Here is a 27,817-nt window from a genome sequence, read left to right as displayed (position 1 = left end):
ACGTGAGGCACCGGCAGGAGCCGCTTCCGCCCTCTTTCGGTCACATGATGTGCGGTCCCCGGCCCGGCAGCCCTTACGGGAGCCCGATGGGGACAATCAGGCCCTTCTTTGCGTCTTGCGTGGGGAGTGCGGTGAGCGCGCCTCGCGCCGCCTGACCCCCCTCCCCCCCCGCCCCGCGAGAGGCAGCCGCGAGCGCCCGGAGCGGGGCAGCAACGGCCCGGGCAGGGCAGGGGGCCGCGGGGCGCCTTCCCGCCCGCCCTCGGGTGAGTACGTGCCGCCGGGCCTGGCGGCGGCGTCTCCGCGCACCGCCGCTTAGCCTGGCCCCGAGGGGGAGGCTCTGCCCCCGCCCCCGGGCCGCGTCGCTCTGCCCCCGGCCGGTGCCCGCGCCGCGCGGCCGCCGCTCCCCGTCCCCGCAGCCCGGGCTCCCGCCTCCGCCCGGCTCCTTTCCGGCGTCGCCCCCGTCAGCCGTCGGCGCGGCGCGGCTTCCCCTCCTCGCCCCGTGCTCCCCGCTGGCCGCGCCTCGCTTGCGGCCGCCCGCTAGAGCTGGAGGCCGGCGGCAGGGCTGGACTTGTGCTCTGGGGACTTGGCCCTGAGGGGAGCCTCGGTCGCAGCCGTGCCACGGGGCGCTCCCCGCCGCGGCGGCTCCCGGCGGCTGCCGCGCTCCCTGGCGCTCGGCGCGGGCTGCGGGGCCGTCCGCTGGGGCGGGCTGCTTCGGCGGGGTGACGGCAGGGTCCCGCGCGGCGAGGGCTTGTTTCACCCTCCTGGCTTTAACGGGTGTCAGTCTGTCCCCAGCCACTCTTAGTACAGTCACAGCGCACGGAACATCTGGGTGTTTCAGAGCGATGGTTGTCAGACCATGTCATTTTTTCCTCTGATGTTTCCAGTAATTTTCTGTTAAGCAGAAGGTGTTTTGCGTTAATAAGTCCAGCTGGAGTTTCTGGTAGACTCTGGAGCTTCAGAAGGACAGATTGCAAAGTGTAAAAAAAAAAAAAAAAATGGAAAGAAAAAAAAAAGCAGTCTTATGAGTTTTATGATTCAGTAGCCTTGTTTATATAATAGATATTTTTTGGTTCATGTCATGCTTGTGCTAAGGTAATGTATTTTAATAGTTCCACATACATGTGTAACCGTACCATGCTAAACACACTTTGCTATTTAGCCTAAACCTAGTTCTTCTTTCCCTCAAATTGTTGCATTAGTGATTTGCGTTTTTTTGTGATAGCTTCTGATCCTGAATGCTTCTGTGATGTCCAGATGGTTTTAGGAAAAAGCCTTTTGAGTCCCCTAATACATTTCCCTAGCTTTGCTTAAAGTCCTCATCTTCTTCTTTCCCTTGTCAATAGCTGTCTCTAGACACCTGCCAAAGGACCACTTTGTAGCCTATGCACCCTTGAACCAGCTGCCTTTGAAGTGGCCAGATCAGGAGCAAGCAAGAACTCAGCTGCCGCAGCTTTAGTTCAGTGCAGGCTGTATGACCTGCTCTGACCCCAGTGCTGGCACAGCTATACCATTATCAATACTCATCTTCATGTATCTCAGATTAACTTGGACGTCAACACTATGAGATAGTAACATTCCTGATTGCAGCACAGACGTGGCCAGTGCCTGACTGCTGCCAAAGTGCTGACTGAAAGTCATCCTTCAGGTCCATGTGCGTTGCCTTGTCCCCATCTGCTCTGGTACAGTTCCCGTTTAGGAGAGGGAGGCGAGGAGGTACCCACATGACTTTTTGATTGCATATAACTCACCTCATATAACTTTTCCTGTTCTCGCCTCCCTTATCCTCCCCTGGATTTTTGTACTTCCTCTTTATAAGCCTGTGACACTTGTCTGCGCTCCAGCTGCTCTCTGTCCTTTATCTCTCTTGTATTTGTGTTTGTATTTTTATTCTCATCACTCAGGCTTTCTTTTGTTCTCATGCCTCTTTAGAACTACATAATTCCACAAATATCAATCTTAAAATCCTCTTTCCTCCCTGATTTATTATTAATGTCTTCCATAAATATGGTTTGTCTAATAAGGATATTATAGAAAACTGACTTTGAATTCTGTTCTCTTTAAATAGTTGGGCTTTTTGTTAACAAGCGCTGTTTAAAAACTTTAAATTTTCTTTTGCTGAATTTCAGTGCTTTTGGTTTTCTTCTCTTGTAAAAAAGAGTCAAAATAAAATCAATTTGCTAGAAATTACAATTCTGAATGCCAAGGAGTAGGCAAGGTAGGAATATACTGAGGTATTGTATCTGTGGGTGCTTGACAAGTGTGGCTAGACCCACGCGATGATATTTAGTTTATAAATAATTTATAAAGTGACTGTTCTTCTACTGTCTTTTTTGTGTGTGTTTTGTCTTACAGCTGGAAAGCAGCTGTCATGTTGTCTTACGTATAGAAGCAATGCTAAACTTTAGGGAAGCTGTGGTGTAAAGTAAATGCTGCTGCAATGTAGTGATACTTGATAGCAAAAGATAGGGCTGTGCAGATATTTCAAAATGAGCAAGTGAACAAGCAGTGAAACACATTTAGTCAAGTCTTATGAGTGGTGACTATTTCATAAACTGCTGCCAATAGATGTTCTTGATATTTTAAGTTCTTCTTAAAACTCAATCTTTTTTTTGACATTATGAGTTGTACTCCTATATGTCTTGAAATGTTTTGCTGATTGTAGACCCCATTTTGAACAGAAAGCACCTCCTGAGATGTGGAAATCTCAAAAAACTCTGTACTTTGTTCATGTCACTGGCTGATCTGGCCTGTGTCTCACAAGAGGGACAATTCCAGCTTGCAACACCAAAGGACAGGGGTTACAAAAAAAGTGGAAAAATGAAATTAAGCATTTTGAAGTGACAGAGCTGTTCAAGCACCTCTTGAGCTTCTATAAACAACATACACATATTTTCAAGTGTTTATTTCTAATTATACGGATCCTGACAGTTTCTTTCACTGGAGAAATGCAAACAGCAAGAATTAATACAGATGGATTAAACCCGTGCATCATTTCAGGTATTTTCTTTATAGATTGTTTAAAGTTTACATAGAACAGAGACCTCTTTGCCTTGTCCCTGACCCCCAGTGTGCTGGGGTGAGTGAGGCTTTCAGATGAATGAGGTTCTTTCCTTTGAGCTGCGGTGGTAGAGGAGTTCTGAAAATAGCACTGAGGATCCCTGGATGGATTCCCAAGTGGATCACATCTCAAATATGCTAAACATGTTCATTTAATATAGTCGTGTGCAATCCAAATCTTTCTGTATGCTTCTCTCTGATGTGTCAAGATTGCTGTTAGTTTAATGATCAGATTTGATTGATAAAGACGGGAAGTGTTGCTTCTGTGTGATGTTGTCAAGCATATCAATAACTTAGTCTTGTTATAGTTATATGCCAACAAATCAAGGGTCGCCTGGCTTCTCTGTATGCAAGTAGAATGTGCAGAATAGATAAAGGTGTCCTAATGTCTTATGATTTTTAAGAGACTTCAGAAAGATCGACTGTGCTTGGAATATGTGAAACTGTAAGGTTTGTAGGTGCTGTAGGTACTCATTTCCTTTGTTATTCCCCAGAAGGTTGGCTTGGTTTGGTTCATTAGGAAACAGTGCAACTATACTGCTTAAAAACATTCAGAATCTTCCCCATATATCATGACTGCAGCCTTAGCATAGATGTCGCAAAGGCTGACTTTTTCCTTAGCCAGATTCAGCTGTTTCAGGGCAGACGCTCTCTGGTGAAGCAGTGAGGGAGGAACCTAGGGTATGTGTATGTGTACTAAAGAGCGGGTGATGTTAGCTGAGCGTGGTGGCACGCTACTGGAAGGATATGGTTTGCAGACTGGAGGTGCCTTGCCTGGCCTCATGCTGGATGGTGGGCAGAACGACTTGTGGTCCGTCTGACCTGCCACAGATGGCCTATGCTGAAATGTTTTCTTGGCAGTGCTCTGTGTGTTCTGCATACTAAAGCACGCACGCAGCTACAGACATAGCCTTGCTGCCAAAGATAGTAAAAAATGTAGCTGCAATTATAGTGGCAAAAAATGCCCTTTTGCCAGGACAGATTACTTCATTTAGGGAACTACTTCAAACAATACAACTACAAGAATTCTTGTCAGCATAAACTGTGTCTTCTGTTGGTGGATTTGCAAGGATAGCTATATATGTGTATGTGTGTGTGTACATATATACAATATAATATATACATATAATATCTATTATTAATATATGTATATATTAATAATATATTAATATATGTATATTTACATATACGCACGCACGAACGTATATCTGTCTCTCTCAACAAGACCTCAAAGCCATTGCCTAGATGGAAGGTTTCTCACAGCCCAGTTTCCTTTCCAGCCCCACTCTACATGCAATACCAGGATTTGTCTTTCTCTTAAGCCAAACCCTAACCAAAATCTCAGTGTGAGCCATCGACGAGGACCACCAGCCATTGTGCAAACAAAAATTTTCTCACAGCTCCGCTCCCGTTGCAAGCCTATAGTTAGCTTTAGCAGCCCATTTTCAGCCCCACTACAACTGCAGCTCTAGGCTTCCTCTTTTTCTCAACAGTTATCCTAACCCCCTTCTCCACCCCCCCATCAAAAGAAAGCTGTGTCAGTCAAAGCCTCCAGCCATTGTCCAGAAAAAAAAAGTGTCTTACAGCCCTGTCTTCTTTGCAGCCCATGCTTTCCTTTTGCAACCCCTTTTCAGCCACACCTTAGCTGTAGCTGCAGGACTTTTCTCTTAACTCAGACACTAATCCTGACCATAGTCTCAGACTGAACCATCAACAGGGGCCAACAGTTGTTGCCCATATAAAAGGCTTCTCACAGCCCAGTTCTCTTAGCAACTTCCATTTCTCTTTGGCAGCTCCTTTCCCTCTGCATTCCAAGTGCTGCTGTAGGATGTCTTTCTCTCATCTCTACCCCTAAAAATAAATGTTATCTCAGTCTGAGCTTTCAATACAGCTCCCTAGCAATTGCCCGAATACGAAGCTTCTCATAACCCAGTTCCCTTGGTAGCCTATTTCCTTCTCTGCTCCAACTGCAGCTCCAGGATTTCTCTTAACTTAAGAACCCTGACCCTAATGATAATCTACGTCAGATACATTGACAATGCCCCCAGTCTAATAAAAAGTTTCTCACAGCTCAGTTTTCTTTGCAGCCCACTCTTCCCTTTAGTAGTCAGTTTCCAGCCCCACTTGGACTGCATTTTTAGGCTTTCTCTTTCTCTCAACCTTAACCTAAAAAAGAGCTGTAACCTCAGGGTGAGCCTTTGATATGCCCCCCCCAGCCATTGCCCACGTGAAAAGCTTCTCACAACCCAGTCTGCTTGCAGCGCACGCTTTGCTTTGGCAGCCCCTTTCCTGCTCCACTCCAACTGCAGTTCTAGGCTTGCTTTCTTTCAGCCTGAAGTCTAACCAAAATCTCAGCCTGAGCCATTGACACGGCTAACTGGCCGTTGCCCAGATGAAAAATTTCTCTTTGCTGAGTTCCTTTTGCAGCCCCCAGTTTCCATTAACAGCTCCTTTTTAGCCCCTCTCCAAGTACAGCTCTAGGATTTCTTCTTCTTTCAGTCTTAACCATTAGCCTTCCAAAAAATGATTATCTCAGTCTGAGCCTTTGATACAACTCCCCAGCCATTGCCCAAATAAGTTTGTCACAGCCCAGTTCTTAGGAAATTCTCCCCATTGCTTCCTAGGAAATTCCATTCCCTTTCTAGGAAAATGCATATATAAGTAAAAATATTGGCAAACAGTTTTAAGCTTAGACGAGCTCTTATTCTTTCTCTGCCCATCTGGTATGTGTTCTGCAAAAGTAAGATTTTCATTTACAGGCAAATTCAAAATTGAAAAGCTTACAGGATTGCTTTTGATTGGGAACGGTTTATGAATATGTCAAGTGTTCAAGCTGATTTGACAGGTTGTTGATAGGCAGCTTTGTACTGGTAAGATTGAGTGAGATCTGTTTGACTAATCGCAAGCAGTAGGCTGTTGCACAGGCCTAGCCTTTTTTTTGTTTTTCCACCTCAGCATGCAGTTTTGTAGGCTTTTATCCATTTTCTCAAATATTGGTACAGTGGATCTGTGTAAATACCAATTGATGTTTCTGACTTCTCACCAATCCCCAAAAGACTTCTTACCAATGTTGCCAATGTTTTTCCTTTTGCTGTCAGCCAATGCAGGAATAGTATATTACATGCAGAATTTCTAGGGCTTTTTTGTTACTGTTAAGTTTGAGGACCATCAGTTCAGTTTTGAATATTGCATAAAACATCATTCTGTTTTTCTGCCATTGCCCTTTACCCTCAGCCTTTTGTGATTGGACTTCCTATCAATTTTATCATATAGTTATTTTTCCCTAAATAAGTTTGCTCACTTATGGCCATCTAACACTTGCCTAGTAATCTGAAGAACGAATTTCCTCTGGGTGCTTGCTGTTAGTTTTATATATTACCATTATAGCTTTTGGTTTTCTTTTGCCAGAATGAGCGGGGCTGCATTTCCATCTCCAGCTGCTGAGATGGCAGAAATTAATCGCCTTCAGTATGAGATGGAATACACCGAAGGCATCAGTCAGCGAATGAGGGTCCCAGAGAAACTCAAAGTAGCTCCTCCAAATGCTGACCTTGAGAAGGGCGTCCAAGAAGGATTTCCAAATGCCAGTGTAACTATGCAGGTTCCAGAGAGGATTGTAGTGGCAGGTATGTTTGCATCTCAATAGAAGAAAAATAGGCAAAAACTTAAATTAGTTTTTGAAATGTCTAGGAACACAAAAATATATATTGATGTATTTTTTAAAAGAAAAATCTGTAAAATGCTTCCCAGTTTCAAATGGAAATTGTTGATCAACTTTGACCTATGAAGTTTCTGAAAATACTTCTTGAATATGTTTGGGGTAACTTGTAGTGGAGACAGTTAATGAGTGAATTATGAACAGAAAGTTTAGTCACTGACTTTTCATTTTACTAAATCTTTTCTGAATTGTGAGCAATAATTATTTAATGTTTATTGATTTACAACTGATTTTCTTAATAAACTGTAGGCTGAAGTAACTGTAACAAGTTTGGGGGATTTACTGTATCTTATTTGCTGCTGTTCATTTGATTATAATCAGAATGCCAATTATGTTTAGGATCTGCCTATTATTGGGTGGACTCTATTGACAGTTCTTTAGTATATATGGTTGTGGGCTTTACAGTTTGCAAAATTTGTGATATGTGTACATTTTATGCTTTGAAAGAGGGAAATTTTCCAACTCACCAGTCACTATCTCTGTAAACAAACAGAGCTTTAATAGGACTATGTCTTGAGATAAAAATCGCCCTTGTTTGTAATAACAGGTGCTTAGGATTATTTTTCTCAGAGATACTGCTCAAATAAGAGTGAAATAATGTGGTCCTTATAAGAGCTTTAGACATAGTTTTTAACATACAAACTATGTGAGAGAAAGGAATACCCAATTATTTGGCATAGTCATGGAAAGTGACAGATGAGATGTCACTCTGTCTTTTTGAACTTTGACATTAGCCCCTAGGCCACAAACCAGCTTGTTTTCTATTGGCATCTGATGTTCTTGCAGGTAACAGTGAAGACATTCCATTTTCCAGGCCACCAGACCTTGACCTCCTTCAGTCTACTCCATTCAAACCACTGGCATTGAAAACTCCTCCCCGTGTTATTTCTCTTAGTGATCGACCACTAGATTTTTTGGACCTGGAAAGACCTCCACAGCAGACACCTCAAAATGAAGAGGCTAGTATTTATTTTGCTTTCTCCCTAGTTGAGAATGATCCGTTAAAGAAGAAAAGTGGAATGACCAATGGTGTCTCCACTGTGGTCCAGGTCTACTTGATAACAGCATAAGTTGGGAAGATATAAAAATATTTTTATAACCACTGTAGTAATCCTAATTATGACTTTTAAGTTGTTTATTTATTTTAACTGACAGATGGTTAGGAGTTGGCATGCTCACTACGCTTATGCAGTATCTGCAAAAATAAAGTTATCATACCTAGAACTACTCAGAATATTTTAACAAAAAAATCCTTTTGACTACAGAGAAAATTGCAAGATTTTTTTTTTTGATTTGCAGGTTATCAGAAAGCAGAAAAGCAGTGAGATTCTTTTGACATGTAGAGTTAACCTTTGGAACTCATTGCCCTATCATATAACAGCACATAGAAATAGTGAGTTTTCTTTTAACAAAACTCTGAATACTTACTTCAGAGAATGGTATAACATTGGCATCCAGATAGATGAGATGTAATTGACATTTTATAAGCTGAAAAATATTTATGAAGTTGCATATTCTGTAGACTCATAAAACAGTAGAAATATATTAGTAGTATTAAGCATAGTGGATTGCTTTCTTACACATTGAAAATTCTGTTTGTTTATGCATTTCGGTACCAGGTCATGTGGATAGATGAGGGCAGGACTGAAGAAGTTTGAAGCTTGATTTTAAATGTACCAATATCGGATCCTGTCATGAGATGTTTTCTTCCTAATCTCTGTGAAACCCATGAAAATATGCATTTGTGTCTGAGGGCCAATCAAGCTTATAAATCTTCAATGCTAAACTCCTAAGACTCTCCTGAAATTCCCTGCCTTTTATCTCCCTCTTTTTCCCCCGTTTACATAGGTCCGCTCAGTGGGAAGACTGAAAAGAGAACGCTCCATGAGTGAAAACGCCGCTCGGCAGAATGGCCAGCTGGCCCGAAATGATTCCATGTGAGTAGAGCAATGGGGTGCAGTGACACAACTATACCTTTGTTACGTATTTCTTCCCTATCTCCTCATAATTGCTTTTCCAACTAATATTTTGTGTGTTGTGGCAAGTACATAGTTTTAAACGTTATAAGGCTGGCATTTTTCTTAATTTGTACACCTTTCTTTAGTTAGGTGACTCATTTGTGAAGTAGTTTTCCTACAGTGGAGGGGTGGGAGTGTTTGGGGGGAGGGGAGTTGTTGATTTAATGTTTTCCTCAGTTACTGTAAATTGTTACTTTAGGTCAATTGCTTTTTCATGTATCTGTTAGCCTCTGAATATAAAAGATACTTTCAGTCCCTTGTCTGGTATAATATTTCTTCCTGAGTTTTCAGATTATTTACTCAAAGAAGTTGAGTTCTTTGTGCATCAGAAACATTCGCATTTCTCTTACTGTTGCCTATGAAAGAAAACATTTTATAATAACAAAAAAAAATGTTTGTGTCTCAAAAATATTGCAATAAGTCATTTTTCTGTGGTATCTATATACTCAATGTATTGCAATCCGTCAGTGTATCTTAATCTTTTGAGACCAAAATGGCAAGTACCATTTAGAATCGGAAACTTCATCTATTGATGCCATCTGAGGTAGCAATTCTGATGGTGCTTTCTGGAGACATGTATGCCTGTATATTCCGATTAGATATGATAATCTTTGATTAAACATATATTATTCTGAGTGACAACATCCTTCCACCTGGCAATAACTGTTTTTGCAATATAAAACTTCATATATTTATTGATTAAAATGATTCCTGATACAGCTACCATAAAGAAATCACTCAGTACTTTCCGCGATGAAAATATATTAGATATGACCTAAAAATGGGATTCATCTGTCCAAATGTAGACTCTGTAATACAAACATCCATACTGAGCTAATCATCCTAAACTCCATTTTCAGTAAATAGAAGAAAATTAGTGCATTTCATCTGACCTACTTAGGGTCTACCTATTTTTAGTCTAAAATAGATCAAGCAAATTATGTCCTAGAAATGCCTGTTTTCTTTTGTTTATGGTAGGGGCACTAGGAGGGTCTACATGTATTACATACATGTGGTCCAGCTGTGAGTTAGTTTGTCTAAAGTGGGTGAAATTAATACCACTCTGATGTATGTTTCAGATAGATGTTACAATTCTCCTTTCCTTCCTCCAAATCTTCATGAAAATGTTCTTGCATAACATCCTCTTCTTATTTGTCATTTCTTTGGTTCGTACAAGCTTATAGATTGCAGATCTGTAGATACCGAAGCCTACTGAGTCATATATATTCCCTGAATTGGCCAAAACAGATTCACATTCATAAGCTCCTGATCAGCTTGGTATGCAAATGTTCTAGCCACCTATTAAGTGCCCAGGGTCTATTTGGCATCAGTTATCTGATTAGAGTATGTTGGACCAGATGTAGTAGAAACACACTGCAGGTGTGGCCTTCAGATGCCTGTTTGACAGTCTGCATTTGATGCATGCTGGAATAGATGGTCTCCCCATGATGGAAGCTGTTTGGGAGTCAATTCACCCCTTTGGCAAAGCAGAGCTGGTAACATCAGTTTCCGATACATTGTTGCACTTGTGGGAAAAACAGATGGTATATGAATTTTGCAGTTTCTTGAAATCACTATATGCTTGCTCCCCAGGTTTGTGTACTTCTCTGAAAGTCATGGGCAGTATCTGCTTAGCTGACTATGAGAGACATTGGTAAAATCAGTCCTGACTGGATTTATCCTGCTGTGAGATGTTTCTTACATATGTTTGAACTTCTTGAATCCTAAAAATCCTAAATACTGGCAAAAACTCATCTGTGTGCTTTGCTGTGACCCTATAGCTAAATGTGGATTTATTGGTTTAAAACTATGTATTATTTGCTGTCACAATTGCTTAATCTACTTGCAGTCCTTCGAAGAGGCTTAGCAATACAATAAGAACGAGGGAACCTTTAAATTTAAAAAGGATGTGATGATTGGAATGTATAATTGGTAGTATGCGTGATTCAGTTTGTCATATACAAAAACCCAGACAACTGACACATCTGGAGATCAGTTTTTTATTCTCACAGTGCCCATGCTAATACTTGCATAACATCTGTCAAATAAATGAAACTTCAAATGCTGGTCAGTTTCCATTATCAGTGTATTTTAGGAAAATGGTATCAATTTTAGCTTGATGAATAATTTGGGAAAACAGATTTGATAGTTATTTATCTGCATTTGCACTTGAAAGAAGCTATCACAACCATTGTTGATACATGTGAATGTCTATATCAAGTAAATAACATCAGAAATGTTATCGGAATGATCCCATAAGGGTATGTAAATAAGGCAGCATCCATGCCCAGTTTTTTATGGTTCCCAGTGCTTCAGTTTTGGTCTCATTTTCAGAAGAAGAGATAGGAAATACAGTTAAGGATGTCCAGTCCTTTCCCAGCTGGCAGTTCTTTGATGTTAATGCTGTAAGCATAGGAACATTCTCAGTGACTTCACAGACACAAAGAGTCTTTCCGTGAAGTTGGTCCTTATTGCTACCTTTGGTTTAGTAAGGAAGTTGATTCAGATGAGTGCAAAGAATTTGCTTGATGTGCAACATTTTCTGTTTTCAGAATATTTCCGTTGTGAGATTGATTCTGAATCACTCCTGTTTTGCTTGTGCAGACGCTAACAGCTTGCTAATGCTGAGCCTGCTGTAGCTGTACTCTACGGACAATGTGGAAGAACCTATCCTTCTTCACTCTAGCGTTCCACGCTTGCTCACCTGCACATACGTTATAAAATTTCCTATGTCCCTTGCCCTCTCAAGTACTTGTTTTATTATGACAGAAGTTATACTGCACCTTGTGTGTAGATCACCTGTTTTGAAATCACTGAGGTTCCTATAAATTGCTGCCTTTTGTCATCCTTGCTTCTCCTTTTGTCTCACTGCCATTCAAAAAACAAACAAACAAAAAACCCCAATCATTTTGAACATGCTGTGGCATTTTTAGTGATGCTGAGTCTGACGTTTCTCCCTCATCCAGGTTTTGTCAGTCTTCAGGTAGAGAACATGACTGAACTCTCAGAAGAATGTTCTGTGAATTTATCTTATGAAATTATTATGTTCAAGGTGGAACTTGGCTTTCCTGTATTTGTGTGAGCCATACAATCTTTAGTACTCGGTGAAAAGATATCGCTTTGCTCCCGTCTCTTCACAATTTAAGCCCACAGGAAATATACAGTAAACTGCAAAAAAAAAAAAAAAACTGCAAGCACCATCTGAATAAAATTGTAAGTCGCAATTGTACAAACAAAATTGGTAACATGGCATTCTGTTTTCACTGTGGTAGCCACATCAGAAAACATACCCATGTGGAAGTGTTATTCTGTGGTTCAAAACAGTCAATACAAGCAAACACACCAATTTGGTGTAAATTATGCTACCTCGAATGGTTCTGGTTATCATCTAGCTGGTAGACGACTATTTCTGTTACAGATGCACGGTCAATGTGATAGATTTCTTTTAAGTTTAATTCCCTTGTTGACAAATTAGACCACTTAAATAGGTAAATTCTACCATGAATGCATTCTTTACAGAAGATTTAATTATATACCTGTTATGTCTCAGCTATATCACTTAAATTTCTTTTCCTTACCCTCTAGAAATAATTTTTTTCACTGTGATGCAAAAACACAAGAAAGTAGCTGCTCCTAAGAACTAAGTTCTTAGTTCCAGTGTTGTTGGCTGAAAAGATCATCCTTGTTCTAATTATCATAATGAAATATTGCTGCTTTATCAAAACTGGCTTGTCTTTTAAGCTCATGTAATGTTTGAAATGTTTTACCTCTACGGTAACTAGTGTTACGGTAACAAGTGTTATGGTATGCTGACTTCACAAAAGTCAGCTTTTTATTCCTGTATCTGTGTGAGTCTGGTTCACATCTTCAAATGGGAAAAACAGTCCAGATTTTACAGCTAATTTCAAGTTACTTCAAATATGTAATTCCTATCAAAGAAAATACTTTGCTTTTTAATGTTTGTTTCTCTTAACCTTTTTGATTCAACTCTATCTGGTCTTACTAATAGACATCATAGTCTACTCAGATGCCTTGATAAGAGCCCCACTGAAAATGCTTATAGAGCATTGTCATCCAAAACTTTTGCTCTCTAAACAGGAGCATAATCAAGTTTTAGTCTGGGACACTGTTGTCCTCCTCAGGCAGAATGTTCAGATGTACTGTGTAAAATTTCAATGCCTGACCTACAAAAGTGACACAATTAAACTTTCTGGAAAAGCTTGTCAGACTGAAGCAAAGGAGTTGGCTTTGCTCCTTATTACTGTGTTCTCCATGTGGTACAGATAGTTGTTAATTTTTTGATGTTTTTCTCCTCTTCTCATACAGTTGCAGGCAGTGACTGCTCTGAGAACTTGTTGGGAGTTGGGCTCATTAAATACAGTAATTCTCAAATGCTTTTAAAAAATGGAGGCTAACAAGCAGGCATCTGCTTATAAAGTAACAATCTATCGGTGTAGCAATAATGACAGCTCTCTAAGTTACATCCCCTCTATTTATAAGGATGCTTACTTAAGAGATTACAATTATTATTCAAGGTTGCACAGATCAGATACTGTCCCAAGAAATAAAATGCCACGGTTCCAGTCACCTCTTTCGACTAAGGATTGCACGTAAGCCTAAATATTACCTGGTATATGAAAATCAAGAGTGCATTTAATTATATAGCTCTCTGCAATACTAATTTTCTGCCTAAGTATCAGTAGTTTAGAACATAAAATTTGAAACTGCCTTTGCTGCACTGAATGCCTGGTTTCTAATTTTGCTGCAGGGTTTCTCAAACTTTGCCATGTCATTTCCCTTTGTAAGATACACAGGGAAAAATACCTGGAGGCAGAGGGAAAAGAGAGCTTCAACTAACAATAGATTTGTAAATAAAAAGATTAATTTCAAAATAGCTTTAGTTTTTTTGATTCTTTGTTCTTTGGCTGCTTTTGATTAGCTGGAGAAACAAAGGTTTTTTTTGTTGTTGGCTCTCGTCAGCCAATGCTGAATGCAAAGATTCTGTTTCTGAATCAGAAGTAAACAAACCACCAAAACTGGATGAAAAAGCAGAGTATTTGATTTTCTGCTCTCGCCTGCCTTTCCCTTAGGAAAATTCACATCTCTCTAAAGAGTTCAGTTTCACAGTTTGAGAAATGCTGTTCTTCAGGCAAGTTGTGGGGGGAAAAGGTGATGGTGTGCACATCTTTAATGAGAACACAGTCTATCCCTATGATTGAATCTGAAGTAACTTTGATTAGTTAAGTCTGTTTACAGCTCATTTGATATTTCTGGAACGGTGAGTCAGAGAAATATCTGAAATAAGCCCATTGCTTATACATCATATACATCATAATTGTGCTGAACAGGCTTTTGGGAGAACACTGCTAAGCTAGAAACCTTACATACAGTAGAATATTGTTGAGCTCTTCCATAGTTAGTTCTGTAATTTCTTCTTGTTTGTTTTGGTTCCAAATTCATGTTCCTTACTGGTGCTTGCATCATAATAAGGGAATGCTACAATAATAATTAGCTGGAGCTGTATATAGAATCATTTTCAGAAATCTGAAACAAAACAAACTGAGGGCTAAGAGTATTTAACTGCAAATGGAGGAAAGAAGGGGGGTAGCTACAATGTCTAATGATAAATAATCATGTTAAATGTTAGAATTTTTCTTATGTCATCTTGGCAGATTTGTATATCATTTGTTTGCTTCATAATATTGCTTCTCCATAGTCTCTGCAGTAGTCCAAAGGACTACCACAAGTTTACAAGTGAATATTTTTGAATCCTATGAAAGGAGTATAGAACAGGAATTTGACTTTTTTATTTTGTTTCTTCCCACATTCCCTCATCTTGAAATTTGAGCCTCTCATATAGTAGTTCTCATTTTCAGACAGAACCAAAAAAGAGAGGTCTCTCTTTTGCTATGCAATTTAGAAGGATACTAAGCAAGCAATGGCCTTTAGGGAGAAAACTGAATAATTTCAGCTCATATCCAGGAGAAAATAGATTTGAGTAGTCTCCTAAATTAAATTAAATATTTTATGAGATTACATAATTCTTATTTAAGAGAATAATTAAACTCTTGGAACTGCCTCCTCTTACAAGCCACCTATAAAGCAATAAGCATACAGCAGTCCAATGGCTAGACCACAGGCTTAGGAATTATCTAGTTCTGAAATCTGAAATCTGCCTTGATTTTTCCTTATTGTAAAACTTCCCATTTACTCAGCACAGGTGAATGATGTAACTGCTTCAAGAGAAATTTGTGCAGTTTTAGTTCAATAGTTAGTATCTACAGAAGCCTTTGTATGCATATAACATTACCATGATATTTATAGTAATAGCATGCTGGAAGGTAGGAGTTCTGTAACATCCTCTAGCATGTAATATGTCTAAATTCTCTGTGTATTAACTTTTTAAAGATGTCATTCAGCCTATTCTATAAGTTTCTGAGGTCATATTTTCCTTTAGAATAAGAAAAATTACTTTTAATATAAAATATACTATGCTTTCAGGCTTTCAGCTCTTCCCACAAGCTATGCCTTCAGCTCTCACTTTATTTCCCTCAAGCCAGCAAATTCACAGAGTAGAAAGTCTTATAAATTCACTTGAGTGTCAATACTATCTTGATTTTTAGTCAGTGTAAAGAGAAAATCCTTGCCTGTTGAAGAGACTCTTTGTGAGATTCTCCTTATTGAAATAGACTTGTGTTTTCAAAAGAGATTATGGATAGGATTTTTTAAAAAGCCAAGGCTTGTAAAACACTTCATTCATGTCGAAGAGGGCTTGACTGCTGACTTCAGCAAGTACAGACTTAGCCGGGCAAGGACTTTATAAATGTATCCTATATAACAGATCAAAGCTCACCCTTGCATTATGATGTGTGTATGTTTCTGAAGAGCGTATACAAATGTAGTTCACGATCCCTATATCACTGGAACTTGGGAGTGTTACTGTATAATGGTGGGAGAAATGTAAAACCAAAAGCAAGCAATAAAAATTTTGGAACGGGGACTATCTGAAAAGCTTTTTTTTCTTTTTAATTTAAAATCTGACTGCAGTATTTCTCTCTTCATTTACTATGCTTGTACGAACAGTGTGACACCATCACTGCAACAGGCTCGTATCTGTCCTCCCAATATGTTACCCGAAGATGGAACTAATCTTTACTCTGCTCGTGGCATTTTGTCGTTTATCCAGTCTTCCACTCGTAGGGCTTACCAGCAGGTCTTGGATGTGCTGGATGAAAATCGCAGGTGATTGGTTGTCACTGATTCTGCCAGCTTTTGCTGCTTTTTTTTTTCCTCCTTTCTAGTGGAGTGTGGTTTCTGTTTACTAAATAATGAGATGAAATTATTTGCCTTGCTTTCTTTTGCTTTCACTATTCATAAGCAGTTATATTGTCCAAAATTCACATTTCACAGTGCTTCTGGGTTTCAATCAAATATGATTTGATTTCAATCAAATATTGTTTTGATTTCCTTCCAAATAAAAATCAAAATAGGAAGTGTTAATTTGTGGCTGCAAGCGTTTGTGCTGTTCACAGGTTGTCAGTGTTTTCTGAAATTAATGCTTGATCCCAAGCCTGTTAATTTATTAGCCTTGTCTACCACTTTCTGTTGGTGAGTAATGGCACAAATCAATAAGATTGGGTTGATATTGTCATAATTGATTGAAGCAAATGTACAGAAATAGGGTAGAATATTAGGCAAGACATAGTAGATGCTTTTGGAAATGTGGCAAGATTTTAGACTGTGTCAGTTTATATTCTGACTGGTTGTCCCTGGTTGCTATGTGACTGGTGCCGACCATTGCTTTGCTAGATATTTGCTAGGGAACAAGAAAGGAAATACATGTCTGCGGAGAAGCTGGTCCTCTGTTCAGTGCTCTCTCTGTTTTGATGGATAAACAAGCCTTGCTGCGATCACCATATTTCCATTCCTTCAGTGGAGTTTTGCCCACTTGCTGAATCCTTGGACTGTTTTGATTTGGCACTTTTAAGTATTGCAAGGATGCCATGTTTAATGCTATAGGAGCATTTATAGACTAATAATGGCAAGGTTAATTCACCAAAAGCAATGTTTCATTTCAATAGTATGTTAACACAGAGATCCAGATAAGAATTGCACACGGCTTGTCTCTAGCTCTTGCAGAGAGGTTGAACTGGAGACACTGGGAAGAATTACTCATTCTTCTTTCAGTATTGTCTGTCGGTCTAGTCCTTTCAAATTCCCCCTCTGCTTCTGGCTGCTAATATGCCAGCAGCACTCTTAATATTTTGTAGCGTTGAAGTTAAACAATTTCCTTTTTAGTTATTTTGGTAAGAAAATGTCACTATTAAGCCAATCTTATTGTGAATGTGTGTGTGTTTGTGGTCAGTTTTCAAACTGGCAAGTCCTCTAGCTCACCATGTTTGCTGCTACAATATATTATTGCCCATTTCAAGATATCTGAATTGTGCAGAGCTCCAGACTTGCTGACCTTCATGCTCATAACCTCAACTTAAAAAAAAAATAAATAAATAATTTTAAAAAAGATGCTCAGTTCCTGTGAGTTGGGTGTTTAACCCCATCCAAATCCTTGAAATTCCAAACTGTAGCTGTTAAAATTTTGATGGCTGTCAAAAGTTTGGTGGATAGTAATAACCTTTTCTTGTCAGTACTAAAAGGTTAGATGGAATTATAACTTTTTTGCAAGGTTAAGGCTTACAGATAAGGAGGAATTCTACTCTCTGTGCTTAATAGCACTCACTAGGCATATTTTGCCAAGGGTCCCTGTTAAAATGTAGGCTGAAATGCTGATCCTTTCCACAGTCTGCAGTGAAGCTAGCAGGTTTTATTCCTCATTTCCAATAGGCATGTTCTTGCCCATGTTTTCTTGGATTCTGGAAAATATAAATCTTTGTGTATACACTTCAAACTTACTTCACAATTACCAAATAATTTCCAGGGTTCTGAACACTTCAAAAGCTGCATTATTCTTTGCGTTGTTGGGTTGTTTTTGTTTTTGTTTTTGTTTTTTTTTTTTTTTTTTTTTTTGAGGTATCCTTACTAAGTTTCCTAGAAGAAACTGGAAACTGTTGCTATCCACCTATGAACAGATCTTGCAAAAAACCTTGAAATTATCAATAAAGTGTAAAAGTGTATTCTTTGTGACTGAGTATTAAGATACCCACTATGATTCTACAACTGGCATAGGAATGTGAAATTTGGATGATCCACTTGCATGGTTGCAAAATATTGTTCATGTTAAATTGTTCCAAGCTGCACTGTGTTCTTTTGCTCTATGTAATGTGCTTTCTATTGCAAAGTAAACCTGATCTACTTTAACTTTTTTTTATCTTTATTACTAGAAGAGATCTTTTAAAATGAACAAGTTTTGACTATGTGTTATTCACTAGAAATATTTTTAACTTGTTTCATGGCTTGCTTTTCTTTTCTCAAAATATTTTCCAATTGTTTTCCAATCTTCTAAAGCTGCTGACGGTAGGTGCTGATTGTATTGCTGCAAATAATGAATTACTTCTAGTTTTGTCAGCATCGCTAGTGTTGTAGGCTGTTCAGATGAGCAACAGTTTAATGATGACTGTTTACACTGTTTGCTCTTGCACTTCCTTCAGCTCGGGCAAGGACGCTAGGTCAGTTTCCCTTTCCGGTTCTAACCAATTTTCTGTTTCACGTTCTGTAGGATGAATACAGGGCCACAGCTAGTGTCTGGTAAAGGCTGATCTTCCTTTATGCTCTAGGCAAAGAAAAAGCTGCATTTAGGGAGATTTTAGAAATGTCTTAATAACTGAAGTGCAGATCTTAACACAGCTTTATTCATATATGAAATTGCCTTTTTTTTCTACATTTCATTTATCTGACCATTTCACCACTTGGACCAAAAACTTTTTGGAAAACAATGCAATTTTTGTTTAGGAGAAAAGTATAGGAGCTTACTTCGTACTTCCTTTGTTCAGGATTACCCTTTCTAAACAGCCGCTGTCCCTTTTCAAATGCCAGACTTAACACACTTGATCTGATAACATTTCAGGAACTGATTATTCTTTATATTGAGCAAGTTAACGAAGCAGACATAAAATGGGGTGTGAGATAAGACTATAGAATAGGACTACATGTGACTTTGGGTTGGGGTACTGTGGGCTTAAAGGAAAATGAGATTAGTCTGCAGGTGTGAGGAGGCCTGGGGAAAAGTAGTAGCCAATTGCTTTGTTGAAGTTCTTGCACACTACACTGAGACAAGCAGAGAGAGCAGTTTTATCCTGTTATTGTGATTCTTCAATGCACAAATCCTTTCTGTACTTGAGAAGCTGAGCTTCTTTAGCCAATTCCTCTTCAGATCACTTCCATATAGTCCTAATGCCCATCTTTACGGCCGTTCTGAGATTTCCAGAGGTGTTTCAACGTGCAGTGAGAGGTCAGCACAGCTGCCACCTCCGCTGAACAAAGGGGATGTGCTGGCCGCTGTCTCTCATGCACATGCGCACAGACAGCATAAGCTGGACTCAGATACCTACATTATCTATACCTGTTGTTTTCCTCCCAGACCATGTGTTTATGACTGCATCTTTATTGTAGTATTTCTGTTGCATGCCCTGTTCTAAACAGAGGAAGACAAACCATGTCCATTTGGCCATTTCATTATTGCCTGATTTCCCACTGTTAAATTGCATTCGTGTGTGCTCCATTCATGTTGTAGGCTGCCACTGTATTTGCAGTGAAATAGTTAAGTGCTGAGTATACAAGGCCTCAGTTGTGGCGGCTTCTGATCATGTGTTAATGTTTAGGATGGTAACTGAAACAGGTGGCCAGGAACTTCAAAATTTTAATGTAATTTTGGCATAATTTTTTCTTTTAAAGAAGGCTGGGTATTTAATAGCTTGACTGAAAGTGTATTATATATTTACAGAAAAACTTGATGCTGATTTTGGGGGTAAGGCAATCTCACCTATGAGGTCACTGAGCTATAAGGAATGTTTATTTATTGATATCTGAAACCAAGCAAGTAAATAGGGTGGGAAAGGCAGGAGAATATTCTGGCGGCTCTTTTGGGTCCACCTGAAAAAGAAATAAAATGCGAACTGCAAAGAAAGAAATCATGTGCAGCTTCTTAAATGAACTTGGCTGTGTTGGGAAGTGGGATTAAAGACTTATCTTTTGTAAGTGCCTGTTTTGGATAGAAGCCTGAGTGTTCTGGCTCCCCTTCCGTGCTGTAGCCCTCAACTACCTCCAAGCGTGTGGCTTTTCTTGGGAAGGGTAGTGTGTAAATTAGTGCTGATTATTTCTACAGCACCTACAAAACCTTGTTTGCCACAAAATACTAAGAAGGCCAAGATTTTAGAACGTTAGAGAACATTTGGATTTTGTATAATGGGAAGAACTGTTATTGTCCCATGTTAGATGGCATGGAAAATGCATGCTGGATATTGGCATGCTGATGTTAGCATATCTGCCAATTACAAGGGACTTATGTTTGCAGAGAAACTCTGCAATCTAATCCATAGTTGCTGTTTGCTAGATTTTTTTTTCCCAACTATTTAGTTCTAGCATCTGTCAGACAAAACTTTAGATCACATGAATTATTTTTCTCATTTAAAAAATACAAGTTTTATTTTTGATAATTTTTTTTTGATAAAGATGCAGACTTCACTCACTTGGATAAGAATATTCATTTATTCTGTGTTTTGGGAATAGTTTTTGTTTTGTTTTGTGAAATAACATCTTACTGACTTATCTTGTGTGCTAGCCAGAAAAACATTGTGGTATGCAATCAGACTTCTTTATTTTTAATTTTAGGGATGCATATAGATCTTCTACGACTGGAGCTCTTAAATAGTGCTAGTTAGAGCAGGACCTGATCCCAGTATGTATTGTATCAAGTACGTACTGAGGCTCTTAGATCCTGATCCTTTTAAATGAAGCTTGTGGTAATGATGTTTTTGCACAGTGGTTGTTCATTTCCAAGCCAGACCACAGTATTCTCCCAGCTACCTCAGTACCAACCTCTGCCTTCTACGCGTACCTGGTCTAAAGATCTTAATGTCTAGATTCTCTCTTTTCTTCTTTCTTTTTTTTTTTTTTTCAATTTTAGAGCCCATAGTGTACTTGGGTTAAACATGGGTTACAAATACATGCTGCTGGCACTGGAGAAATGAAAGAAATTGGAAAAGGATTTCAGGCCCTCAAAGAGTTTATTGCACAGCATAAATGTGGAATGGTGGTACCTCATTACCAGAGGTACTGAAAATATATAGTACTGTCCTGTCAGGAGCAATTGCTGGTGCTCATGTCTTAAGAAAATCAGGACGCCATAGCTTCTTCCTGCTAAGTTAAAGCATATTATATATGCAGCAACTTAGAAAGCTCTAACCTTTTTTTCTTTTTCTAGGGAGAGAGAAAGAAAATGAAATTGAAAGAAATTGAAAGAGCAACACTTAAAGGGATATTTATATCATCTACTTTAAGCTTTTAGTCACTTCTGGAGAGATCTACCTCTCTCTTGTGGCTGTATAAGGTCTTTAGGCTACTAGCTCAGATTTTTAAATTAAATCTAGCTTAGATGAACAAAGAAAAGGTTAAAAACACCCCTTTACTTAGTGGGAGGAGAGGAGATTGAGAAGATAGTTAAGAAGGCTTTCATAAGTATATGTGGATGTATATTTTCCATTGTTTCATAGTTGTTGGGTGAGGTTTTGTTGGGGGGGTGAGGAGACTTTTTTTGAAGTCTGAAGTTTCCCATGGTTATAAGGTTGATACCCTCCTTCCAAACTTTTATTCCAACAGCACATCTTCCATAAATGAAGCTATACCATCAACAATTTGCCTACGTGTTATGATAGCTGCATACACTTTGTGTTGATTAAATTTAAATAAGAGAAATATGAAAGTACAATTTACAACATATTACATATTATATTGTATTGAAATATTATACAATATAAGTAGGAAATATTTTGATGTTTCTCTGTTCTGTGTGTTTTACCTCTTCTCTCTGTCTGTTGTTTCATGTTTCTGTCTTGTGCTTTCTATCTACAAAAACCTGCTGTAGACCAGTGTTACGTGGTGGGTCAGCTGCTACCACTTCCTCTAACCCTCATCATGACAACACCAGGTAAAGAGTATTTTTTGTTAGTCATGATACACTAGTTCAGATTTTAAAATTCAGATTTAAGTTTCCCTGTTTCTGGAAGTCCTTTGTTTTAAACATAATGCTCAATGTCATATTGTCCATCTCAACTCTAGAGGTACTTTAGGCCCTTTCTCCTTGCCCATCCAATTCACCTGCAAAAACCTCATCTCTAACAGATAGAACGTGTTACAGAACTCTGATTCAACATAACGTGTCAGGGAAGTTTTTAAATTACATTAGCAGTATGCTTCATAGTATTTCCCACTTGGTAGCGGCTGAGCTCATTTTTCCTCTTGATAGAAAATCTGGCCTTGCATCACCTTATTCTTAGTAGTCACAGCGTATCCATAAAATGCAGGTATTTTCAGTAATATGCCTAGGATAGTTTGCTGTAGCTGGATGCACTTTCACTGCTGTTATCTTGGTAGATTGACATCATTAGGTGGAACTGGAGACAAGATTGATGTGGTCTTATGGTCAGGATTAAGGAAAGTAAGTATTCCCTTCCACATCTTGTTCCCATTTCCCACCACACTTCTCCAGTTTCTGCAAAGTGGAGAGTGCACCCATGCTTAATTAGATGCTGGGTTCATGCAGGTGATTCTTCTCTGACTCAGCAATTCAGTTCTTGTGCTGGTCAAAGAGATTATCTAAAGGGATTTCTAGCTGGTAACCATCTTGATTTAATACTTGGACTAGAGATGTTCAGAAGTTGGTAAAGTAGCAGTGATATATTGTGAATTTAATATGAATTTTTGTGACCTGGAGGAATTCTGTCTTGATAATGGCACAACAGCCTTTTCACTTTTCCCGAGAGGTGGTAAGGGACAGCTCTGCTGTGGACCTGGGGGTGGTTTTCTAATTATTTTGCCATATGCTACAAATAAAATGGCTACCAAAAGACCCTCCTGAGAAATGTCTTTTGCTTTCAAATGGCTTCTAGTAGTAAAGGGAATGAGTTGAAATGGAAATCTGAGCAACTGTGTATGTAAAAAATAATAAATAAAGACAGAAGCACTCTCTCTAAGAGATGTGTGAAGTCCTTTGCTTTCCACAGTGTATCTACAGTATGTGTCACAAATGGTTTGGGATAGGTGGCTATTACCCAGTTAAAGAATCAAGCCTTTTTGTTATAGGAAAGAATGTAAGTTTTTCGTATTTATCTTCTCTTCAGTCTGGATAAGTCTTTCTCATGCAACAGTATGAGGAGGGAAGTTGGAGTTCTGCAAAGCAGCTCAGGACCACCTGAGAGAAGAGGAAAGCTTATGAATTCATATTCTATACTGTCTCTGAGATTGCGTACACACAAAATCTCTCAACTTGAGACACCTTTCTGAAACATGAAATGTGTTGGTTTCTTTCTTTCTTTCTTCTTATCTTTTCCCATTTACCTCCTAAATTTTAGAAAACATACCAGTGGATCTGGGGGAAAAAAAAAAAACTTTTTGCCCAGATTTGTCAGAAAACTTGAATTTTTGTGCAAAGCTTCAAGTTGTTTTTTTTTTAACCAATAGAAATGTTCATGCTATTTTAGTATGAACTTAAGTTTATTTTTAAATAACTTTTCTCTGCTGAGTTTGCAATATGAACTTCACAGAACTGAGGAAATAAAAACCGGTTTCAGTCTCCTTAGTATTGCCCCAACTGAAAGAACTGTAAGTAGTAAGCAGCATAAATTACAGTGAAATTCATGTTTAGTCTCCTTGTTTTAATTATATTAGCCTTCCTAAGTATAAAAAAATTAATAATGGCTTTAATGAGAAATTGTTTTACTTACACAATGAATTATCAAAACTTTTCTTGTCCCATACATTTTTAAAAGAGCTGTCTTTTGACAAATGGTTGCCTAATCAAATATTCCTGTACTAAAAGTCATTTTACCCTGATCTGTTTGGGAGAAGGTTTGCCTCTCCCTCCACACCCTCCAATCCCAAAAAACACTGTTCAAAAACTAATTCATCTCCCATCTTTTATAGTGTTTCTCAAGGATCTCATTGTTATCTAAGTCCAGACTAATGCAATTCTTATTTAGAAACAACAGCAATATATTGATGAGACAGGGAAGCTTTTGAGAAATTGTACATAAGGGGGAAAAAATAAAATCATGAGCTAAGGGTGTTCTGTAGAAGTTTCCTAAAAGTGGTGAAAGAACATGCAGTGCAAAACTATTAGCAGTATTTAAGTGCATTCTGTAAGCTTAAGGAATTCTACTTATATTCATTGTTAACCTTATTAGTACATATCAAAGTTGACCATTAATGTAGCTGTGTGACCAAATGATAAACATTCTTTTCAGGTGTCTTTTGTTCTGAGTTTGGTAGCTTTGACATGTATTTTGTTCAGTTTCCTAAGCTGTTTGCAGCAGTTGTTCATACATCTTAATAGGAAAGAGAGTGCAGTCAGAAAGGAGAATTAATACTGGAAATTGAAACTTTAAGATAGTAAGTGAGAAACTCGGCGATAGGTATGGCATTAGGAACTACTACTACCTGTTATTTGCTGGAAAAGAATCCTCTTAAGAGGAAGTATTTAGATGAACAAAACATATACTTCATGTAATCTGTCTGCCATCTTCCAACTTAAAATAAATGTGCCATATTTAGTTAAATAACTCTCACTGGAGTTAGAAATAATGGTTTCTCTGAAACTTTTCTTGCCTTAAAGTACAAAGTAATTGCTTCATTAAGAAAACTGAGAAGTGTTTTGGAAACAAGCTTCTTGCTAATGCATGTGAAGTTCAGCAAGCGCTGGCTCTGCACTAAGATTCTTCATTACAAGAGTCTCAGTCTTTGCCTAAAACACTAAGATTACTGTGCCCGAGATCATTAATCTCAGTGGGTACCCACTTGGGATATTTAGCTAGTTACCAAGTATAAGACACAATTCTTTCCAAATCTTCATTTGATTCTTTCAGATATTTTGCTTGCTTTTTGCAACTTTGGCATTTTTAGCTCAGACAATTTTCAGGTTTCATGAATCAATGGAATACTAGAAAGAGTGTTTTGAGAGACCAAGCCACAGCAAGAAGTCTATCTGTGCAGAGAATCTTCAAAAACATTTAAATGTGGAAAGCAATAGGCTCACATGCTGTCAAGCACTTACCCTTTTCATATGTGTTTGTGCTTTATTTTGTTAGGAACTTATTGAAATATACAACTCTGTAAAAGCTGGAAAAAAAGTTTTATACTCTCCCCATCACCACCAAAAAACACTACTGGAATGATCATAAAATACGGTATTTGCTAATCTTTGCTGTATGGATGAGACAGCTAAGCTGTATCTACCTTATTTGATAGATATGGTCTTTCCAACTTGGATACTGCGCTTGAGGGAACACCAGATGACATGACAGCTGTGGATGCTGCCTCCTTAAGAAGACAGGTATGTAAAGCACAGTGGTCACTAATATTAAGTAAAAGCTGTAGAGGAGAAATAGGGGAGCAGGCTATCTGTTGCAATATAATGGTATGGCTGCAAAGGAAGCCGTAACAGCTGTGGTGAGGGATCCTCTCCATACCTGCTGCCAGACTGCCTTCATGTAGCCTATGTCTGGGAATCTGGAGATTCTGACTTTGTTTCTGCTCCTGTTTATTAGGGACTGCAAGATCTGGTTGTTAGTCATTGACAGTAGGAAGTCAAATTAACGAGTATTTAAAATGCATCTGTATAAAATGCTTATTCTGTATGCCTTTACAGAAGTTTTGAGAGAGTCAGGCACTTTTTAATAAAGCACTAAAAGCCCTTATTTATTTTTAGATAATCAAACTTAATCGCCGTCTACAACTTCTGGAAGAAGAAAATAAAGAGCGTGCTAAAAGAGAAATGATCATGTACTCGATTACTGTAGCTTTCTGGCTACTCAATAGCTGGCTTTGGTTTCGGCGCTAGACACAGCTCTCCAAAGGATTTAATAGTTGAAAATATAAAAAAATTTGCAAAATTCTTTGGTTTTGTTTCTGTTTCTGAATTGTATGCTGTTTTATAATTCATACACTGGAAATTTCACCACAGGAAAAGGCGATAGAATTGCAGTGTTAAAGGGACACCTTGTTCAGTTATACTGTACTTAACAGATTTGCATTGCAAATACTTGCAGTATCCTCCCTTTGCATGCTTCAATGTAAATATGGATCAGATGATTTAAAAATGAAATTTGCTTCTTGCAATGTAAGGACAGTGACCTACAGAAATAATCACTGGATGTTTTGTTGTGGGAAGAGAACAAAGGAAATGGGTTTGGAGAAAGGATTAAAAAAGAATAAAAATTGGTTTTTATTGTTCTGTTGTTAGAGGCAGTTAAACATTATTGCACTTGTTTTCCTTTAGTCAGACTAGTTACAGAGGTGTACCATATTCAAGGAGTTTGTCCTGTTTCATGAGTATGTTCCTTGTTTAAGCACATGTTCAGGTCAAATAATAAAAGGTATTCTTTGCTAACATGCAGATTGTCCAGAGGTGTGTAATATGTATTTTTTATTTTAGCTTTAATTTTGCAGATGTTTTTCTATAAAATATGTTTGTAAGCAAGTCAGTCTGTGAGTGATTGAAAGATTATGGAGTACAAGGTACTGATGTAGTGTATTTAATAAAACTCTCAAAATAAAACATTGTTTCATGTTATTTTAAGAAACTTTGTTTATTTGAGGGTTTATCTAAACTAACAGTCGTTGCAGTAAGTAGTGGTGATGGACTGAACAACTCCACAGTAGCATTTATTCTTGCACGTGGGCATCCCGTAGCCTGCTGCAGTGCTACCGTCCCTGAATGCAGTGGGCTTGTTCCTGGCACGCATGGTGGGTGTAGATGGGAGGTCAGCCCCACGTCCCCACGTACAAGAGTGAGTCAGTCTAAGCCTCCCCCACCTTTTTGGTAGCTACCACCCTTGGTGGGCTGTGCAGAGGAGCACTGAGCCACGGTACTGCCTCCCGCGTGCCAGTGGTTTCTCGGAGCCCCAGGGCCACAGTGAACGTGTCCACTTGTGCACAGAGCTGCCGCAGCCGCTTCCCTGCACGCCTGAGTCCAGCTGTCGGGACAAGCGCACATGGAGAAAGCCGAATTGAGGACAGCAGTGACATTGAACCAGTACTTTGGACGAACCTTTCCTAGGACGGCTTTGTCTGTGCAGGACTTTTTCTGGACCCCAAAAGTATGTAGAGTGGTAAGAGAGGATGCGATGCACTGGCTGCAGAGGGAGAAGGACGGGTCTGGCTCTTTCTGAGCTGTCTTTGGCACATGTTGCAGCAGCTGAGGCTGCGGAGCAGTATCGCAGCTACTTTTTGGCAGAGATGCACCCACAGGTCCTGCAGGGGTAATTGCTGGGGTTGGTTTGGCAGCCCTGCGGCAGGAGTCGTGGTGGAGCAGTGCCTCTCCCCTGACTGGGACACAGGGAGCTGGGGGCTGGCAGCCATCAAGGAGCTCCCTCCTCCCCCTGCTCTTCCCCCTCGGCCGAGGTGAACGAAATAAACTGCCTGGAAGACTGAAAGATGGCCAGCACTTGGCTGAGCAATACCTGATTGTGATTATGACTGTCTACTGTGATTCACAGTATTTATCTGGGAGAATGTGAGAGCTGCGAGCCCACAGTGCAGGCCTGGATGGTGCAAGCAGCAGCACAGATTTCCGCTTCCCAAAGGCAATTGCCGGGGCGGTTGTCCAGGAAGCATCGGCATGAGGAGACCTGAAGGTTTTGCTGTAACCCCCTCCAAGTTTCTGGTTAAGGAACGCTGCTCTCATCGGTTTCATGTATTGTCATGAATTAAATACAGCCTGATTATCTGATACATGGCTTTTGCAGTATCTTTGTACAGTTGCTCTACCTGCTTCCTTGTGCTTTTCTGAATTTGACTATTGCCTATGTTGTTTTTTAAGCTTTGTTCACCTGTTCCTTGTATTACATGACTCCACAGG

At 39.2% G+C, this 27,817-nt stretch overlaps 1 protein-coding gene across 5 annotated transcripts; it reads left to right on the top strand.

The window, feature by feature from the left end:
• The first annotated feature begins 23 nt into the window (after positions 1-23).
• MFF (mitochondrial fission factor) lies at positions 24-27,688 on the top strand. Of its 5 annotated transcripts, XM_026109669.2 has the most exons (9): positions 24-263; positions 6,466-6,683; positions 7,562-7,734; positions 8,624-8,712; positions 13,329-13,403; positions 15,877-16,035; positions 21,830-21,892; positions 25,207-25,291; positions 25,667-27,688. In XM_026109669.2, exons 2-9 carry the CDS (start codon positions 6,467-6,469, stop codon positions 25,796-25,798), a joined length of 993 nt encoding a protein of 330 aa, XP_025965454.1. In that variant the 5' UTR covers positions 24-263; position 6,466; the 3' UTR covers positions 25,799-27,688. The 5 variants fall into 5 exon arrangements, with proteins under 5 accessions (XP_025965454.1, XP_025965455.1, XP_025965456.1 ...); XM_026109670.2 differs by lacking the exon at positions 21,830-21,892; XM_026109671.2 differs by lacking the exon at positions 13,329-13,403 and having other exon boundaries at positions 25-263.
• The last annotated feature ends 129 nt before the right edge of the window (positions 27,689-27,817 follow it).

The sequence above is a fragment of the Dromaius novaehollandiae genome, chromosome 9, assembly GCF_036370855.1.
Source record: "Dromaius novaehollandiae isolate bDroNov1 chromosome 9, bDroNov1.hap1, whole genome shotgun sequence".
Taxonomy (NCBI): Eukaryota; Metazoa; Chordata; class Aves; order Casuariiformes; family Dromaiidae; genus Dromaius; species Dromaius novaehollandiae.
The sequence above is the reverse complement of the archived record's forward strand: the minus strand, read 5'-3'. Positions and strand labels throughout refer to the sequence as shown.

Bases quoted from the DNA above. Each gene is read 5' to 3' on its own strand.
- MFF (XM_026109669.2), top strand. From the start codon at position 6,467: ATGAGCGGGGCTGCATTTCCATCTCCAGCTGCTGAGATGGCAGAAATT. The intron at 7,735-8,623 runs GCTAGTATTTAT...CCGTTTACATAG, and splicing joins AGACACCTCAAAATGAAGAG to GTCCGCTCAGTGGGAAGACT. The intron at 21,893-25,206 runs GTAAAGAGTATT...CTTATTTGATAG, and splicing joins CCTCATCATGACAACACCAG to ATATGGTCTTTCCAACTTGG.